Source organism: Alligator sinensis, unplaced genomic scaffold (assembly GCF_000455745.1).
Source record: "Alligator sinensis unplaced genomic scaffold, ASM45574v1 scaffold889_1, whole genome shotgun sequence".
In the NCBI taxonomy this organism is placed as follows: domain Eukaryota; kingdom Metazoa; phylum Chordata; order Crocodylia; family Alligatoridae; genus Alligator; species Alligator sinensis.
In genome coordinates this window covers 951,431-971,085 of record NW_005842361.1, presented here as the reverse complement: position 1 = coordinate 971,085, position 19,655 = coordinate 951,431, and the positions used below count along the sequence as shown (strand labels likewise).

The 19,655-nt window shown below is 40.8% G+C and overlaps 1 protein-coding gene across 1 annotated transcript in view; it reads right to left on the bottom strand.

Moving 5' to 3' along the window:
• Window positions 1-19,655, bottom strand: part of L3MBTL3 (L3MBTL3, histone methyl-lysine binding protein) — a 167,974-nt gene that overhangs the window by 146,079 nt on the left and 2,240 nt on the right. Inside the window, 1 exon segment of the mRNA XM_014522505.2 lies at window positions 10,656-10,767. Coding sequence (XP_014377991.1) covers window positions 10,656-10,767 — 112 coding nt within the window.

Here is a 19,655-nt window from a genome sequence, read left to right as displayed (position 1 = left end):
GTTTAGCAGGGGTCCAATGTTGCCCTTGCTTTTTCTCTGGCTCCCCATATCTTTTTCAGATGAAAAAGAACTTTTTATTGTCCTTGATACTCGGAGCTAGTTGGAGTTCAGTTGCAGCCTTGGCTTTCCCGGTTTGCTCCCTGCAGGACCGGACCAGTGCAGGACTATTCCTCCTTGGAGGTGAATCCCGCCCTCCATCCTTTGTAGGCCTTTCTTTTTAGCCTCAGGAGGTCTGCTAGATCCCTGGAGAGCCGGGGGGGGGGGGCGGTGCCCTCTTACTGCCTTTCCTTCGAGATGGAATAGAATTAGCTTGTGCACTGAGGATCGCTCCCTTGAGGAGCAACCACTCTTCCTGAACTTCCCTCCCCCTAGGGTCATGCTCCCTTAGGGCCTCACTGACAAGCCTCCTGAGCTTGTCAAAGTCAGCTTTCCTTTAGTCAAGAACTTCAGTGTTGCTGACTGACTTGCCAGCTTTACGGCAGATGTTGAAGGTGATCAGCTCGTGGTCTCTGTCACCCAGCTTCCCATCCACCACTAGGTCGCTGATTAGGTCGTCCCCAGCTGCCAGTACCAGGTCGAGCAGTGCATTACCTCTTGTTGGCCCGTAGACTTCTTGGGTCAGGTAAAGGTCATCCTCTGATAGGAAGCTTTGCGACCGCTCGGATTTTACTGAGTGATCCTCCCACGAGATGTCTGGGTAGTTGAAGTCACCCATGACAACCATGGTCCTGGAGCATGCGGCCTCAGCCAGTTCCCAGGCGAACTCCTGGTCAAGCTCTTGACTTTGGGTGGGAAGTCTACAGTAGACTCCCACCGTTGTGTCCCCTGTGCCGTGGGGCTCAGGGGACACTTAAGACACTGTGAATGTGGCTCAGAAAACTATACCTAGGGTTCATGCTTTATTTCAACTAGATGAATATTACAATTAATTTCAGTTGAATTACCCACATGCTTAACACGGTGCCCCAGCTGGAAGCATAGTATAGCTACCCTCCCCTTTACTATGCAGGAGCAATCTACTCGCATCACAAGTCCCCACCTACATATGTATATATATGCTCATATAACTCTTTTAATGGCATTTAGATTGAAAAAATGTAACAAAATTTGTCCATACAACTTTAATTCTGTCTATTTGTGCACATGCATCACCAGTCACGTCATCATTGCAACGTGATCACAAAGTATTTTTTTCACAGGACCCCAGCCTTGTTTAGTACAAAGGCCAGTCTGCATAGAAAACAAGGCAGCTCTTTGTGTTTTTTAATTCATCCTTCATTTACCAGTCCCTGTTTTACCTGATCTATACAATCCAAAGTCTGCAATGCATGGGTTTTTTTACTTATGTCTATTAAGCAACAAAAAAGGATGCCTATACAATTTTTTTAGGTACTCCAACAATTTATAAACGTAACTCAAGGAGAATTAAAACAACACTTTATGGCCATCCACAGTTCCTGAAGGTTCTTCTAACCACTTCCTTGCCTTTAGAATAGAGGAATCCAGCCTCAGCATACAATCCGGCTGACTACCACCCTGGCAATAAGGAAAAGAAGAGACAGAGAGAGAACCTCAAATAGGCCCAACCCAAGTTAGGACTCTATAAGTTAGAGCCAACACCAAGAGACCAACAGCAGCCAGTCTAGATCCCCCTAGAGCTGGCATTCTTTTCTGAGAGATGCCATCTCAATTAACAAATCATTTCTTTTTGCACTAGTTTCAGTCTCTGAATGATTTTAGTATGTCCCATGTGTGCTGAAAAAGATTAATGCTGCGGTCACAAAGACTTGGATAACACCATACATTCAAAAGGAAGGGTTGTAGCCACCTAACCAGACACAGCTGAGAGAATTGTGGCAATGTACCTATCCTACAGAAGCTAAAAGCATAGGATCACCCCAAGGTTACAAGCTTTGTTTTTTAACAGCAGATGCATGCCCATGCATTCCCTCAAAGACACTCATATTACCTTCCTCCCATCTCATCTTCATCACCCCAGTCCTATCTGAGCTTACCTTCCACTAATTCATACTCATCCTTCTCCCACTGTCACCTAGACATAGTTCCTTACTGTTTCTTTCCCGTAGTGCTCAATCATCACCATAACATATACAGAAACAGGGAACAACATATTGCTGCCCCAAGCCAGAGCTTGGGACCTGGTTCCCTACTGCAGGCTGCAAATCTCTATCCCTCCCAAGAAAGCTCAAAGCTGCCAGCACTTCCTTCACTGCAGATATCAAGCCCTTCTACAGTGAGGGCAGGTGCAGGCAGACAGCACCAGGGAGGGATGCCAAAGCCAGTGCTGTGGTGGCTCAGCAGTTCCTTGCCACCCAATCTTCTGTTGCCCCAGGCCAGATCCAACCTATTCCTGGGCTGGATCTGGCCCAAGGAGCATAGTTTGCTGACCCCAATGCAGAGGATTCACAGTCATTAATACATTCACCTTTGCTGAAAGCTCAGCCAGCATTAATATCTCCATTTTACACATGAGAAAACTGGAGACAAAGGTATTTGCCTAAAGCCACACAGTAAGTCCATGGCAGAGCAAAAACCAGAACTCGCCCCCCTGACCTCCAAGTCTGGTCTCATTTATCCAGAACAGACTACATTAATGCCTGAAGCACTGGACATCCAAAGTTCCTCTTGGCTGGAGTTAGGAGTGGCAAACGTTCAACATTTCTGCATACTCAATGATATGTATCTCAAGTTGGGATCCAGAAAATGAGGAACACAAAACCAGTGGCCATCTGCCACAAGTTAGTTCAAGTGACTTGTTCAGCATTGCATAGGAAGACTGAGGTAGAAGCAGGGGTAGGTCTTAACTTTCCTGTGTGGGATTCACCTGCATTAACCACAAACCCTACAGCCCTCTCTCTGCCTTGTTTTCTATGTGTGTTCTGATGTCTATAGGAAACGAGGTAGAAAGAGTTCTACTTACTACACAAACCTGATCCATTGTTATTAGTAAGCGAAGAAAATGTAGTCTAGCCTGAAGTACTATAAGATGGGTATATAACTGATTAGATTGTTGTGCTCAAAGAACAGTCATCAATGGCTTAATGTCTAACTGGAAGGAGGTAATGAGTGGGCTTCCCTGGGGTCTATCCTGGGTCAAGTATAATTTAGTAACTTCATTAATGCCTTGGAGGATGTGACTGAGTGGACAGTTTGCAAATATGCAGATGACACCAACCTGGCTGCTGCAATGGTAAGAAATGGCTCCTGTGTTGATTAAAAGCGGGGGGTCCCCCATGAAAACAGGCCACACTTTGACTGTACACACCTACACTGAAAGCTATTTTTTTGCAACTTAGCTAGAAATATCCCAAAACACACTACTTTACCCAACCACATTCACAGTCGTGTTTGTTTTAAAGCACTCACTGCCCAGCCTTGTTTAATTTCAGCATTTTTTAGCCACCCTGTTTACTTATACCATTTTTTTTACAGCTTAATTAAACTGTATATAGCAACCTCAAATTGTGTTCGTGTAGCACAGTGCTGTTTAACTGGTAGCCTATGGGCTTACGTTGTGTCCCCTGGACTCTTGCCTAGCCACTTCTCTCCATACTGCAGCTAGAGTCTCCGGGTTCCCCCTCCCTCCTCTAGCTGCTGCTGCTTGCCCCTGCCCCAAGGGTGAGAAAGTGCAGTGTGCTGTGTGAGGAGATGAGGCTGAGTCTGAGACTGGCACACAGGGAGTGGGGAACTGCGCACATGCAGTACAGCAATGGGGAAGGAGGAAGGGGGAGAAATGCAGTGATGGGGGGGACACAGCTCTTGTCTGGGCACAGAGTGTAGCAATGGGAAAGCACTAAGTGGAGTAGTGGGGGTTTCCCAGTGCAACGGTGCAGGAGGTGTCTGTGTGGGCATGTGGTGCAGCGATGGGGTAGAAAGAGTATCTATGCAGTGCGTAGTCTGGTGGCCTGTGCCTCATCTGGTGGAGCTCACACAGCGTGCAGCTTCCACTGGTGCATTCCTCAGGGCATTTGGCCCCCAGGGTATTGGTGTATTCCTGCTCACTTTGAAAGCACAGAATTAACCAACAAACTTAAAGCACTCAATAAATTTTTAGTCACTGCATTTGGAAGCAATTTTAAATTATTACAGCTTTCAAATGTAATGAAAACACTTAAATCTTGATGTGATGGTGTTTCTGCAAGCATTCAGGATAGAGTGATTTAAAAAAAGCGGGTACTTCACATTTACACATGCTCTTCTCTTCAGAAGTTATCAGCTCTTTGACCTTGCAGAGCAAGTAGAAAGCAGAGAAGTGTTTCAGATGTGCACACTACTTTTTCTACCACACGGAGGAGTGCTAAAGCCTGTAAATATGTCGAGTGAAGTTATAGATTACACTTACAGTGAAGTTATACATTACAGATACACCATACTAAAGGCACTTAAAATGCAAGCATCTGCAGGTTAAAGCTCATTAACTCATGCTAAGTACCCTCTGAGTGTCTCAAAGTTAGGCCACTTCAGGCAAGGGTTAACTCTGGGCCATGTTACATAGTTTGTGTTATGGTAACTTCAGTCTGCTCCACAGAGATAAAATGAGCAATCTGCAGTCTTCCAGTATCCCAGGATGAATTGCTTTCAGCCTATTCCCACACCCAGAGCAGGGAAAGACCCCAGGGGTCCTGGATCCTAGCCACACCCCTACTCAACAGCCCTCTAGTAGCAAGTCAAAGCTGTGCAGGCAAGAAACAGTATTAACCCTTAATGTAAGAATGCTCACAGTACACTCTAATATTAACACTGCTTACCATTCCACAGTATAACCCTTAGACCATACTAAATCTGTAGTATTTTCCATCCAAATAGCTCAGAGTTTAATAAACTTAGATTAAACTTCTAAAAAGATTAAACTTGATTAAAAATTGCATTCTTGCTCTTTTACAGATGTAGAAAGTGATACACAGAAAAGAAGTCAGTGGCACAACTAAAAACAAAAGCCATAACACCTGACTCCCACCCCTTATTTTAATCAAAATACAATGTTTTAATTACATATTAACAAAATGATATTCCTGTTAGTAGTTTCAGAAATCTCTATATTACATTGTGTGCCACAAGAAAATATCCATAATGAGCGGCAGACAAAAATTAAGAAACGGTATTTGGCAAACATTTCAGAAATTCTAAATCACATTTTAATTTGACTGTATACTCCAAACACTTTTTTCTTACGTTATCATGAACAAACAAATCAACATTTTTGTTCATAGAGAAACTTGTATTCATGTAAATACAGTTATTTATGTGACAATCTGCATTTTCCTCCTAGAAAACACATTTGTTTCAGATACTCTTGCCTGAACATCTACTGATGAAGCAAGTTATGGATATAGTAAAAAGAGAAAAAAAGAGTAAGGAAGAGATTTCTTTTAAAATAATAAAAAATTAACATAAACTGAATCTTCTCAGGGTAGACAAACAAATGTGATGTGACCTAGATGATGAAAACCAAAGCTAAAATAGATAAGGTTCAACATTCAATTTTCAAAACAGTGCTCGGACACTTTATGAGTAATCCATCACTTGAAATGCACTCAAAACAAAACATCTGAATAATTCTGAATTTGTGAAAGATACCATCTGTTCACACCCACAAAAAAGCTAACAGAAAAAGGGCTAAATTCAAAGAAAAAATTGTTTGCTGTGAATACTTTGACTATTGTTTATTATTTATTGCAGGAGTGCCTAGTAACCTTAGTCTATTAGTAATCAGTAAAGAATATAACTCTAGGTTTGTGTGTACTTTTCAAAATGAAAAATGGCATAACCTTTTTCTTATTTCTATGATAACATCTATTAATGGTTAATATCCTTACTGGAACAAAACAAATAAAACACTTTATGAAGAAATGGAAATGTACTCTAAATGACTGCTGTATGTTATAAACTGTAACAGGGCAAGGACATTTTTTATATATTTACCCAAATCCAAGACAACTCTAAATTTAAGAAAACCCCCACCCCATATTTTAGAAGACCCCCCCCAAATAATTAGGCTCTTTACGTGGAAAATTAGAAATTTTAAATTACAAATTTTCCATGTAAAGGATCTAATTATTGGAGGGTCATATTAAATTAGTCCCGCCCACTGCAGCAGTGGGAAAAGCAGTGGCAGGGGGCAAGTAAAGGGGAGGCCACCTGTCCCCCCCCACGCAGCAACTTGACCCCCTCCAGTGCCTGCCCCAGGCCCGGGCCTGGCCAGGATGCTGTAGCTGCAGCTGCCCAAGCCAATGCCACAGCCACAGCTGAAGCCAAAGCCAAACCCGTAGCCAAAGCCAAAGCCATAGCAACTCTCTGCCACTGTGTGATCTCCCCAACACTCCCCCATGCCTTACACCACGCAATCTCTCCCATACTCCCCCACACACTCCTGCCCTCCCCCATACTACAGTTTCCCCCATGCTCCCTTCACAATCTCCCCTACACTGCCCAGCCCTTCCCCCACTATACAAGCTACCTTGAGCCACCCTAGCCCCAGCCAGAAAGCAGCAGCAGTGACAGCTCCAACCCTGGACCCAGCTCTGGCAGCGGCCAAACACAGCTCCAGCTCCAGCTCCAGGTCTATCTCCAGCCCAAGCCACAGACTTGGGGCCAGAGCTGCAGCTGCTGCCTTCCCCAGGTTGGTACTTGAGTGCAAGATGAGGCTTTTTATTTTCCCATGTTGAAGGGGGCAGGGATCTCATCTTGGATTCAAATAAATACGGTAAGTTCAGACTACATCAATTAAACACTGCCTAATAAGTAACCCTCTTCTTAGACCAAAGCTGAGTAAAAGTGTCCAAATAACATTCCTTTCAATTCCCAGTTTCACATTTATTAACAGTCATATGAAGCATGTCAAGAATGGAAGGTCTTAAATCTTTTGTTTCCATTTGGATTTTCTATTTTCATTAGAAAGTTAAGGTTTCTCTACAACTATATTCTTCTAAGATGGTACACATAAAGGGAAAATAGATACTATAAAAGTTTCTCAATTAGTGCAGTATTAATCTGATAGTAAAGGCTGCAGAACTTGCTTTCCAAAGTAACTCAGAGCCATTCACTCCTTATATCATTTGCTCTATCACTTTCTGTTCTGGGCATATTTTCCCCACTGTTGTAATTCTTAAGAGCTCTTAAATCTTGCTGTGTTACTCTTCCATCTTTTCCTTGGTTAACCACAAGGTCAGTGACTAACCAGGACATGCCTACCTTGTCTGTCTTCTGGCATCCTAATCTCATGCCATTACTAGTCAAGTTTACAGAATTTCACTACATATACTATAACTTGGTTCTTCATATACTTTTTTATTAGATCTTCTATCAGCTCCACCCATCATTCTCCAAGCCCAACAATCTGTCTCTGTACTTCATTTTCAAAAGTATTTAGCTGTCTTTCTTCCTTCAGTACGTATTCAGATCGCAGGCTTATAAAACAACAGGCTTTATAATGGTTTTGTATATCTGAAGCTTGGTCTTTGTCAACTGAGCAAAAGAGTTCATTTTCTCTCTCATGAAACAATTACTGGCAACCAATGCTATAAACTACTGATATCTTTGGTTAGTGTTGGATAGGTAAGCTTGCCCAATATCTTTCTGTCAGTTTTTAAACCCATATTTGGTTTTATCTTCATTTATCCTAAACACATTTTACCTAAAGCTTTCTTAAAGCCTACAATCATCTTTTGTACCATTATTTCTGTCTACCCAAATCATCAACAAGTGCAAAACATTGGGGCAGGCTATTTACATTTTGTAATGATCCTTTCCAAACTTGCATTAAAGATTATCAGGGATAGTTTACGTTCGTAACCATCTTTATTTAGAAGCTGGATTACAGCCTGAAAGTGAGCGTTTATAATCTTTTCAAAACCTTTTTGTTTTTTAAACTTTTACTCTAACAACTCTAAATGTTTTTGTCAGGCATATACATACAGTCTTTCTTTCAATGCCTCTTGACTTCAGTAAGCAATGAGTTCCATAGGCTAACTGTGCACTGTGTGAAAATGTACTGTGTCACATTTGCTGCCTTTCAGTTTTACTAAATATCCATTTGTTCTTGTACTACAAGACCGTGTGGATAGAATGGCATGATCTATCTTCTCTATATTATTTATTTTAATGCATCTTTCTCGTGACAATTATTTATCTCTCTCAACTCCTACATTCAGGAAAACACAACTGTCATCAAAAGCTTATACTTCAGACCAATTTCTGGACTTAAGCACACATTTAAGCAAATGCTTACCTGAATAAGGAAATATTTAAGTGCTTTCCTGAACTACTCTCTTTATATGCAAGTCTTCCATGACTCTATATATTGTTGCCCAGCAGCTGTTCCCTCTCTCTCTGTTTCTGCTCTATATCTTTCGAGATAAGGTGACTGGGACTGAATATATCAGCTCAGTTTGTAACACTGACTTATAAAACATCACTCTAATGGCTTCTGCATTATAACTTATTTATCCTGAAATTACCTACTGGCTGCTTTTAGAGCACTTCACTTGAACAACAGAACACCCCAGCCTTAATGAGGCACCCAAGGATATAGAGTTCTTCAACCCATGGACATCAATGAATGGCTTCCTGAGACCCTAAATGAACTATAAAACACCTTATCAATGTCCATCAAAATGGAAATACTGTATGTGAAATACTCTACTTTTACCAGTAAAAACTGTGTAAATGATAGCCTCAAATAACATATCTTTGGTTAACACAACTAAAGGCATTCTACAAGCGGTCCCAAAAGCTTAAATAACAGTTTTGACAGAAAAAAATTCATAAATATATTGGTGATCTTTAACAAATATTTTATTTTCAAAAATATTTAAAATAGAAAATATCCCTATTATCATAATAAACTATAACAATGGCCTCTACTTTGAAAGGAAATAATACACAAATCCTACTCAGATTTTTTAAATGTTCCAACCTTCAGGACTATACATTTTATACACACTGGGCATATCACCAAAGCTCATTACTATGGCAATGTAGTGTCATCAGGCATGAACCATGATGCCAACACTACTGCACAGTAGCAACGAGCTACTGCACAGTGTACGGGCCGGGAGCGACCCGAGCCCTTTTCCGTGCTGCACGCAGGCTGTGGCCAGCAGCCCGGGCACGCTGGATCGGAGAGGGAGGGCGACGAGCTGGAATTAGGCACAAACGCTTAGCGGTAGTTTTAAAGATTGTTTACTTACACCGAGATGGCAGTGGTGTAGGCTGGAAAACTTGCTTGAGTTGCGGTTACAGACACAGACAACACGGACGATCACGTGGAGTTTGCTAGGCTCCACGGAACAGAGCTCCGGATGCTCTGGGTGAACGCGCCACCAAAATCGAAATCAGAGATACGTCTTATAAAACCCCCCGAGGTGAAGGTGGAGTCCTCTTCGGCTTGGGGGGAAACTGCTCAAGCCTCTTATACAGCTAACAGGCCAATCGTTAGCCGCCACGTGGGAATAATTTAAAACTAGCCAATAGCGGGGAATGAATTTGCATACCGGTGGCGGGAACTCTTTTGCACTGTGCATTCCTCTTGCAACTTGAGCAATGCACTCTGCAAAAGAAGCTGCAGAAAGGCGGGAAACTCGCCCCTGCACCGGGGTTTTCCTCTGCAATAGGAAACTCTCCCATGCAATGAAGCTGCAACTTGGCGGGGATAATTCTGGTGCCGAAGCACACACAAAACCATGCCTTTGGGTCATGACACACAGTAGCTCATTGCTACTGCGCAACAACTGCTAAAAATAGCCAAGCGGTGTCGGAACTGTGCAGTTACTCCGGTTACTGCGCAGTCATTCAATACTTGCTTAAGCACTAAAGTACTAAATGACTGCGCAGTAACTGGCATTACTGCAGTTATGATGCCACTTGGCTAGTCTTAGCAGCTACTGCACAGTAGCATTGGCATCATGGCTTGTGCCCACCAATGCTATGTCGCTGTAGCGATGTAACATCTCATGTAGGCGTGCCCAGTGTGTATAAAACAAATAGCCCTAAGCGTTGGAACATTTAAAAAATGTGAGTAACATTTGTGTATTATTTCCTTTCAAAGTAGAGTTAGTTTATTATGATATAGGGATATTTAGTATTCTTGCTTAAGCAAGTACTAAATGACTGCGCAGTCAGCTGCATGTGTAGACACGTCCACTGCTAGTTACTGACCACCCACCCAACTTTTATGCATGTCTTTCACACAATGAGACAGGGAAAAACAATTAAAAAAAAGATGCTATATGACCATAAAAATGACAGGTTACAGGCATTACCTTTTTGTTATTTAAACTGAAAAGACTGGAAACTGACAATATCACTGAGCACTGTTCAGTCTAAGCTTCTGATTTGATCTTCTTTGATTTAAAATGTATTAGTGCTAATTCTGTATGTGTATATGATAGCTGCCACGTCAGTAAACATTATAATGGAATCAAGACCTTTTGTAGCTAAAAGCATGTTCTTTTTCCTTAACCTGAAGAACCAGATTTGTAATTCACAGTTGTAAGGACTCATATCTTTCACAGACGAAGCACAGAGACCATCACTACACATACTGACCAGTGAGTTACATGTATTCCCTTTTCCCTCTGCACTTATCAAAATAATATTTTATTACATTTATTCAAAATATAAATTTCTTATCTTACCTTCAGATCACTTCCTGGCAAAGTACCTATGCCATCCTTCCAGTCCATAACACTAAATACATCAAACTCTTGGCCACTTCCACTTGAGGCAGATTCATTCATGATGCATGCACTGGAAAATAAATTGCAAATCTGAAAATGCTAACAACAATTTGATGTTCAAACTCATGGACATTTTTTCAAGCATACTCTGCATAATTAATATCAAACTGCCCTGCACTCACACCCGCAGTGCCCAAACCCTGCTCTTCCAATGTGTTTTAAACATGAGTTAACATCATGAAACACAAGGTGAAATTTTTTTAGAATCCTTTTAAAAGTAATACCAGCAGTCTATCCACCATTCATTAACGAGGCTGAACTGGAGGGTAATCAGAAAATTCGAATTGCAAATAAGCTCTCACGGGAAAAAGTATCATTTTTTGGGAAAGCAAAATACTTTAATAAATATGTTAAGAACTGATTAAGAGAACTAGCTTGTTCTTAATATCTAGTAATATGTTTAGGCAGGTTCCTTATCCAACTCCAAATTAAACCTCTTGCTTGAAATTGGCATAGTTTTGCTGGATGACTCAGGGGAAAAAAATCAAGCATTTATGGATGTGAAGATTCATAAAATATTTTATACAAATATATTTATTTTAATTATATACATTGCTCATACAGAGTGGATTCCTGTCTTACTGGACTTAATTTTACTAGATTTCTTTTTACTTCACTGTAGTGAAACCAGAAGACAAAAGATCTGTTTACCTTTATAAATAATGGATTTCAATGCCCTTTCCTGCTGGAGGAGTTTCTCTCAAATCAGTAACACAAGCAATAACAGTTATACACCACTTGTCACTGTTCCCTCATTGTAATCTACTGCCCTTACAATCACAAAAGGGTCATCAGTTACATTCAGCTGCAAAAAATGCTAGCAGCCATTTGTCAAGAAAGGTTGTTAACTTTTCCTCCTCTTGCAAGCCTAAGAATATTAGCAGTATGGGCCTGTGCTTGGTTTTATGTCTTTTTCACGTGAAAACAAAGTCAATTTAAGTACTTCTGTGCTCTGCACAACAGCAAAATTAATAATTTGTAGCAGACATATTAGCTTATCCTCTAGTTGCAAACAATTCCATTAGCAACTTATTTTTTCCTCAAGTGTATTTAATAGTCATATTTATATAAAATATTTTGAGGTAAATAAACATTTTGAGAGTCTCTAGAATTCACTTCCTGCCTTTTGACACTATTTCACTTAAACTCTTCCTACAGAATGTTTGCAAACAGTTTGTTAAAATGATCAATATTTGAACACCAAAATATTAGTCAGTTTTGTATTTGAGCATCTAGGTCATAAGGTTCCATTCCCCAACTGTTTGAAAACTACTTGTAGAGTTACCTTGGCTTAAAGGTTCAAAACGCACTTCCTGCAAATATTCACCTATAAAATCTAGTGTTTCCATAAATGCTAGTCTAAGCAAATTTATTCACTACACCAGTAACAGAAAGCAGATGGAAGAGAGGTGTGAACACAAAAGAAGTTAATTCAGGTCTGCTGAAAGTTTCTAAGTAAAAAACTGAGATAGAACAATGTTTCAACACACAAAACTAGTTCTGCTATAGGAAAACTATTCCATTTCAGTTTGGGCTTTTTAATTTGTAAAATCAGTCTAAGCAACTGAATTAGGTCAAGATTCTTTCCCTTAGAACTGGCATTATGACATTTAAAGTCTCCACTTCTATGTCCCCAACTGTGATTGTAGTCTTTTCATTTCTACGTTTTCCTCCAATTTTCTAACAGAAATGCTGTTAGAATTTGATTCTGCCACCCTTACCCTCTTGCCTTACTTTATTACAGTGTTTCCCACCCAATGTGCCGCAGCACAAAAGTGTGCCGTCAGAAATGAACAGGTGTGCCGCAAAATTTTGCCATGACAATGAACTACAATAGGTATGAAGATGGGGAATGCCTTAACAGGTGTGCCACGGAAAAAAATTATTAACTTAAGTGTGCTTTGGGCTGGAAAAGCTTAGGAAGCACTGCTTTATTAGCAGTCTCACTAAAAACACACCACCAACAAGAGACTGTGGGCAAAATCAGGACCCCAGTGAGGAATTATCTTGCTGTGATCCTTTGACCATAGCTAACTTCCTGCCCCTGGGGCAGGGGGATGGACCCGATGATATTCCGAGGTCCCTTCCAGCCCTAGTGTCCATGAGATCTATGAAATCTATGAATCAGTGCCATGAAGAAAACTTGTGCGTTCATCAGACCCATGTGATAGATGGGGCTCAAAGATGAGAAAAGGGCCCCGAAGAGGACCTTTTGACAAAACCTTACATCGTTTTTGAACAACTCTAAACTGGCAAGTTGAAATGGATGATTTTTAAAAAGCTTTTCTTAACTTCAATTATTCCACATAAAAAGTTGTAAAAAAACATGCCCTAGGTGCATATGTAATTATTTTATATGTGCCAGTAAACAAACACTGTCTCAACATAAAGTAAAAATTCCCAGACCTTCAGGGACTATCCTTTGACACCCTCACTGTCAACATTCCTCATCTGAAGGTCAACAAATATGAGCTGTTTGCCTAAAGAAAAAAGTGAAATCCAATGCTAAGCCCCACTAAGAATCCCATCTCCAACATGCAGATTTATCATTCAAGACAGACTCAGCTGATCTAAAATATGACAACCATAAAGAAACAGGAAGTCTCTCAGAAAAACATGACCAAAACCCATAAATGCCTAACTAACTTGGATTGTATCTGGAAACAAGATGAAAGCTAATGCCCTCACCTTCTATATGAATGCCTTAGCTAAGCTTCTCTGTGAGCTGAACGTCCAAGTAATCATAAAATATCCCTTCGCTTAAACCACATTGCGGTAATCCAATCTGTAGGTTTATTATTATAATGCAAGTTGTTCCAATTTCTCCCACTGAAAAAATGACAATGGAAAAAGACCATAAAGAATGCAGAGGCTTGTTTCCTCACAGTACCTGCTTCCCCAAGAGAGACAGCACCTCAAGTGAGGAGGGTGATAGTGGTTACAGCAGTGTCCTTAGAGTCCGCTGGTGCTACTTTCAGCACTGAAAACACTCTGTAACAGTGTGATTTGAAGAGAATGAGTTAGGGAAGAAGGAAACCTAAAACCTAAATCTACTTATCCTTGACATCTATTTAAAGAGACAAAAGTAAAGAGAATATTGACCATTTAAGTCTATAGGGTAATGTTTGTTCCCCTCAAACAAGCAACATATATTTTAATTTGATTACTGCTATCAGTCCACTGCTGCCTCAAGTAATAATGAATACACTTTGTAGACTTGGCTGTTTGGCAAGAGTAAAAAATGGAGGGACCAAAACATAAGGTTCAGGGTGAAAATCAACATTCATTATTGTTTTTCCTTCTTTTAAAAACAATGAACCTAACCACATAGGTACAATTTGCACTTTCACCCACTGGTTCTCTTTTCAGACTTCACGGCTGTCCTCTTTGCATGGTAAAAGAACACCAGGAAACCAAAATTAGATTTCCCAGAGATGGCTGCATTTCACAAAATATCTGCCTCCTAGATTTCTGGAGGCTGAACATAAGGGGTATTTGTACACATGCTTGTGCCGCAGCAGGTGCATGCATATGTATAAATGGTGAAATGCACGGAAGCGCTGAGAAAATGGCAGCAATGCACTTTTAAACTAAAACACATTAAAGGTATTTTAGTTCAAAAGTGCACCACCACCATTTTCTCAGCACTGACATGCATTTCTCCATTTATACAAATGCATACGATGCAGAGACACAGCGCAGGGCGGATCAGCTCACATGCAGGGCAGACTTGATTAATCGAGTCTCCTCCAATGCACTAGATCTCCAGCACATTGGTGCAGACAAATTAATATATATAAATGCCCACTGAGGATGAAACATCTGAGACTGGCAGGTCTAAACTATTTCCTCTACCCAAAGTGGTAAGGAAAAAGAAACAGGCCAATTACAGAAATTATGACAGGAACGAATAAAAGGAAAACAAAGAATAAAATCACAAACTGCGCCTAAAACACAGCATATTGAAGGCTATGGTGAGCTTTATCTAGTCTCATTTTCATTTTCACATTCAAAGTTTTGATTTGTTTTATTGGAATAATAAAACACTCCTTTTGCAAATCCTATCCATTTCTTTATCAAAGAAATCAAAGATTAGGTAAACTTTGGCTGCAGTACTGCATCCAACTTAAGGCAGGATGATGTAAAAGTTAGGACACAGAATCAGGAGCTAAGTATGCCAGTTTTAAAAGCCTGACCCAAAGTTTATTGAAGTGACAGATCATCTGACCCCAGCACACTTTCCTGCCCAGGGCAGGGGGTCGGACTCAATGATCTAATAGGTCCCTTCTGACCCTGAAATCTATTAAATCTATTAAGTCAATGGGAACCCACCCCTCCTCTACTTGAGTAGTGTGTGTCCTCATAGGTCTTAGGCTAGAAGTAGACCTTGCCAAATGAAGTGGATCATCTGTGCTGCAACATGTCATGGCACAGCTGATTCCTTTCACTGGGCAAAACAAATTGCCCCTTGTCTTGCCTACTGACTGTGCGGGACAAAGGACAATACATTCTCCTGGGGCTTTGGGGGCCTGATCCTGCAAACCCCAGGAAATCCCTGAGAGTGCCAGCCCAGCTTTACCTGCTTACCCAGACAGGTCCCTGGAGTTCCCAGATCTGAGTCTGGGTAAGGAGGGAAAGTCTAGGTTTCCCTCCTTACCCAGACCCATCCCAGAGTCTCTAGGGGCCCATCTGGATAAGCAGGGAAAGTCAGACTTTCTCCACTTACCCAGACTGCCTCTGGGATCTACAGGGACTCATCTGGGTGAGCAGGGTAAGTTGGGCTTTCCCTGATTACCTACACCACCATTTTTCAACGCATGGGTCGCAACCCAAAAGTGGGTTGCCAGACTATATGACAAAGTCACGAACAAACTTTAAAAATGGATCAATAAACTTTAAAAATTGATTCCCTTTAAAGGAGAAAACCGTGGGAAACCATGGCTATTCCCTTACAGGCTGGCAGAGTTCCAGTCTGCAAAAGGATGCTTGGGGCCCCCATACACCCACCCATTGCCCCACACACTGGGAGCTGGGGGAAAGGGGTAGCAGGTTGGGAATGAGGGGCATTGGCAGGGCCAGGGGGCTGTTTTCTATTTAAACTATTTACTGGGCTGGAACTGGCCATCGATGTTTACAAATGGGTCCTAGTACAGAAAAGGTTAAGAACCACTGACCTAGTCCACCCCAGTGGGGTGAGCCTTCGTAAGTGGGGAACGCTGACTTCTCCACTTACAGAGAGGTGCCCCAAGGTACCACAGTCTGCCTCTCTGTAAATGAAGAAAGCCAAGCAGGTGCTCTGAGGGATCTGCCTGGGGCAGCCAGAGACTGCAGGCAGGTCAGGCTGCCCACACTCTCCCACCACAGAGTTAATAGATGTTGGCTGTAATAAAGCAGAACAATTTATTACTACCGTTTGTTGCACCACTAATTTGCTTCTGATATGGTGCAACAAAGGGTAGGGACATCTATTTACTTACCATTTATGCTGCCATAAAAATGTTTATGGAGGCACAAATGTGACATTGAATGATATCTGTTTCTAGCCTTAGAGAAATTACTGTATCTATCTCAGTTTGCCATCTAAAACCGTAATATTCATTAAAAATTGCAAAATCTGTTTGAAAAAGTGCTTTACATCTTAAATTTTTTTACATAAACTTTCTGTTTTATACCTATTTAATATATTATTAAAATACACAAGTATCTGAAATAAGACTGCTTGCTTTCTTTAGAAAAAACATTCATCTTTACCAACTGAGACAATAAGAAATGCACACTCACAGAACAGTTACTTAACAGGAATGATAGAATTAAAAATTAGAACTTCATTAGTTGGGAAAGTCTCTATTTAAATATTTCAAGCAAAGAAATAGGAAGGAATGTGTCAATTAAACCTACAAGCATCATAGGGTTATGTTCTAAATGTGTCAGAAGGCAATAATAAATGTTGAATGCCAGCGAGTGCTTCAAAGTCCACATTTAAAAATTGTACCTGGCATCTACTTGAGTTTTGATAATTTAAGCTATTACCCATGCAATTTCCAAGGAAGTTGTATGTGTGATTTTAAACCAGCAAGTGGACCCAAGGCATCATGGATACTCAGCAATGTTGACTATAGACAAAGGATGTCATTTATTTCAAGGGACGGGCATCATTGAAACAACAGTGACAGTTGTCAAAGCTTGCTGTTACCAAAGTCAGAGTGACAGGAGATAATACACCATCCTGAGGAAAGTTAAAAAATCTGCACTACGAGGTAGGTCCTCAAAGCCACATGCAATGGCATAAGAGGGACCTCTCTCCATTGGAGTCCTCCTCCCGATACTGAATTGTATCATTGCCTTTCCATGGACAGTCGATGCACAGCAGAACTTGAACCAGCTGTCCCGGTGTGCTGACCAACTGTAAAACTACAGCAAGGGTCCAGCACCCCGTTAAGTGACCACTCCCCTGTTTTCTGTGGGATGGAGACTGGAATGTATTTCATATTTCCCACTTCAAGAATTTGCTTTCATTTTGTTTTGTGACTTAAAGGAACACCATCAACTCAGGAGGGAAGAAATATCAGACCTCTTGTTAAATTAAAATTGCTACAAACACCATGGTAGATTACTGCATTCAGAAGAGAATAAAAATACTTCTTTCTTGCAGTTTGCATATTTGACAGTACTTTGTAATCATTTAGTTTCATTATTTTTCCCTTTCTATGAAGCTTTTTAGTAGAGTAACAAAGGAGATTAGTCATTTAAAAAAAAGGAATTTATGATGGTTAAACCATCAACACAAGAAAAGGGACTAAAGGGCAAAGAAAAATTTGGAAAATGTTAACTCATTAAACTGACTACATTTCAGGTTGATGCACTTTTAAATACTATTTCTTCCGCTCTTTTTCTGTTCATTTTATTTTAGATATTTCTTCTTTCCTCTTTGCTCTATTCTCTAGGGACACCTCCATATGTATGTACCTATTTCTCAGCATATTCTCTTAAACTGTTTCCCCACAGATGGTCTCTGGCTGTCAGAAAAAATAAAGCCAATTTTTTCTGGTCGAGGTACATCCGCACCAGGCCTAGTAAAGGGGTATGATGCTTTTGCTAGTATACCTACACTTGAACTGCTGCATTGCTGCTAGAAAATCTTCTAATGAGAATGTTAGAAATCAGTTATTTACATGTGTTTGTAGAGCTGGTAAAGCACAGAGGACCCCACACAGGGTAGCTACACAGGCACATAGCTAGTGTATGTGAATGCAGTCTAGAACATGCAGTTGGTCATGCAGCCTACGTTAGTCTCCTACACTTTTTTAAAGTATAAGTACAGCACCGTAGTAACAAGGCTTACCCAGTACAAAGTTATCCTACCGATGTAAGTCTATCACTGATGGCCCTTATTTTATTTACTGAGACCTTGTGCCCCAACCACAAAATATTTCATTTGCACTACTTGACCTGGCATGTGTTGTTATTGTCTACAAAGCCCTGCCTGAGTGGAAATTTAATCTGATCAAATCATAGCTCCAAGTAAAATAGCTTTAAATCCTGTTCATTAGTTTTTCTTAATTCTTTGCACCAAATGGCCAAGTTTTATAGTAAACTTCTGCCTACTTCTATTTGTTCCCCCCCGGAGGTGGTACAGTCACCCACCCTAGCAATCTTCAAAAAGAAAGCCTCTTGATGCCCACCTTGCTGGGAACATCTAGTCCTAGCTGTCTTTCCTGCCCAAGTGCAGGGGGGGCTGGACCCAATGATCCATAAGGTCCCTTCCAGCCCCTAAAAACTATGAAACTGAACTCTCTGGAGTGTGGTTTTTGAAGTTCTGATACTGTACTTTATCTGACTTATATGAAAACTTCATGTTTAGGACATATGAAAATCCCACAGATAATTCCACTAAACAATTATCTGGCTAATCCCCCTAAAAGATTAATCACTCCTTCCTTTTCCTCTTTTGCCCACTGTGACCATTTCATATCTACCACTGAGTAGTTAATTATGAATCCCAAGCTTTCTGATCTTAACAGTCACTTGATTACTGAATTTATAAACTTTTCCTTCTGCCACATAGTTTTCAGCAGCCGCCACTTTTGAAGTGTTCAGCCAGTTACTGCACAGGTTCAATCACTCCCTCTGTCTTCAAAATCACTGCATTGTATAGTCACTGATCCTCAGAGCCCATCTTCCCTCCGCACACCACTCCTCTGTCTTAATTAGGAATGGTAAAAGAGACAGGCAAATGGATTAACCCACAAAGGAAAGTCATCTTCTCAACCAGCAAACCTCCTGCTCTCTGCACACACAACAGGTGATGTTCAATTAAACTCAGCAAGTCAGAGGAAAGTAGATGTTCAGCATGCAGTCACTTTTTATACAGAGAAAAGGTCTCGAGACCTTTAAAAACACACTTCTGGATAGAAGGTTCCTTGACTTAATGGGCATGACATGCCACAAGCAAGCAAATTAAGTTTAAGCCAAAATTCATAACGAGTAGAACAGGCATCCCAAAGACATGACAGCTCTATCAACAAGTCACTTGCTCCAGTCATTAAAAAAAAAACAGACTGTACAAACGCAGTTGAAGATACACTGCCAAGAATGCCAATAACCCCAAGCTGTCAGGGTTTAAACAAGATGACTTACTGACTTCCATCTCTCCTTTCTCTTGCGTGGAAGTTAATATTAACCTAGTCAGCCAAGCTTCTGGGAATCAGATCATTTTCCTGTGTCAAGGAATTGGTCTCCTCAATTGCATTCAAAGTTGCTTTAGAAAAGCTTTTTCTGCTTTTCCAGATTCGATTTGGGAGGGGGGAAGGGGGGGGTAAAATCAAGGTTTGTAACAAAAGGTGAATCAAAATCTTGCCCACTTAAAATACTGGCTTCTGCCTTATAAACCCTGCTGAA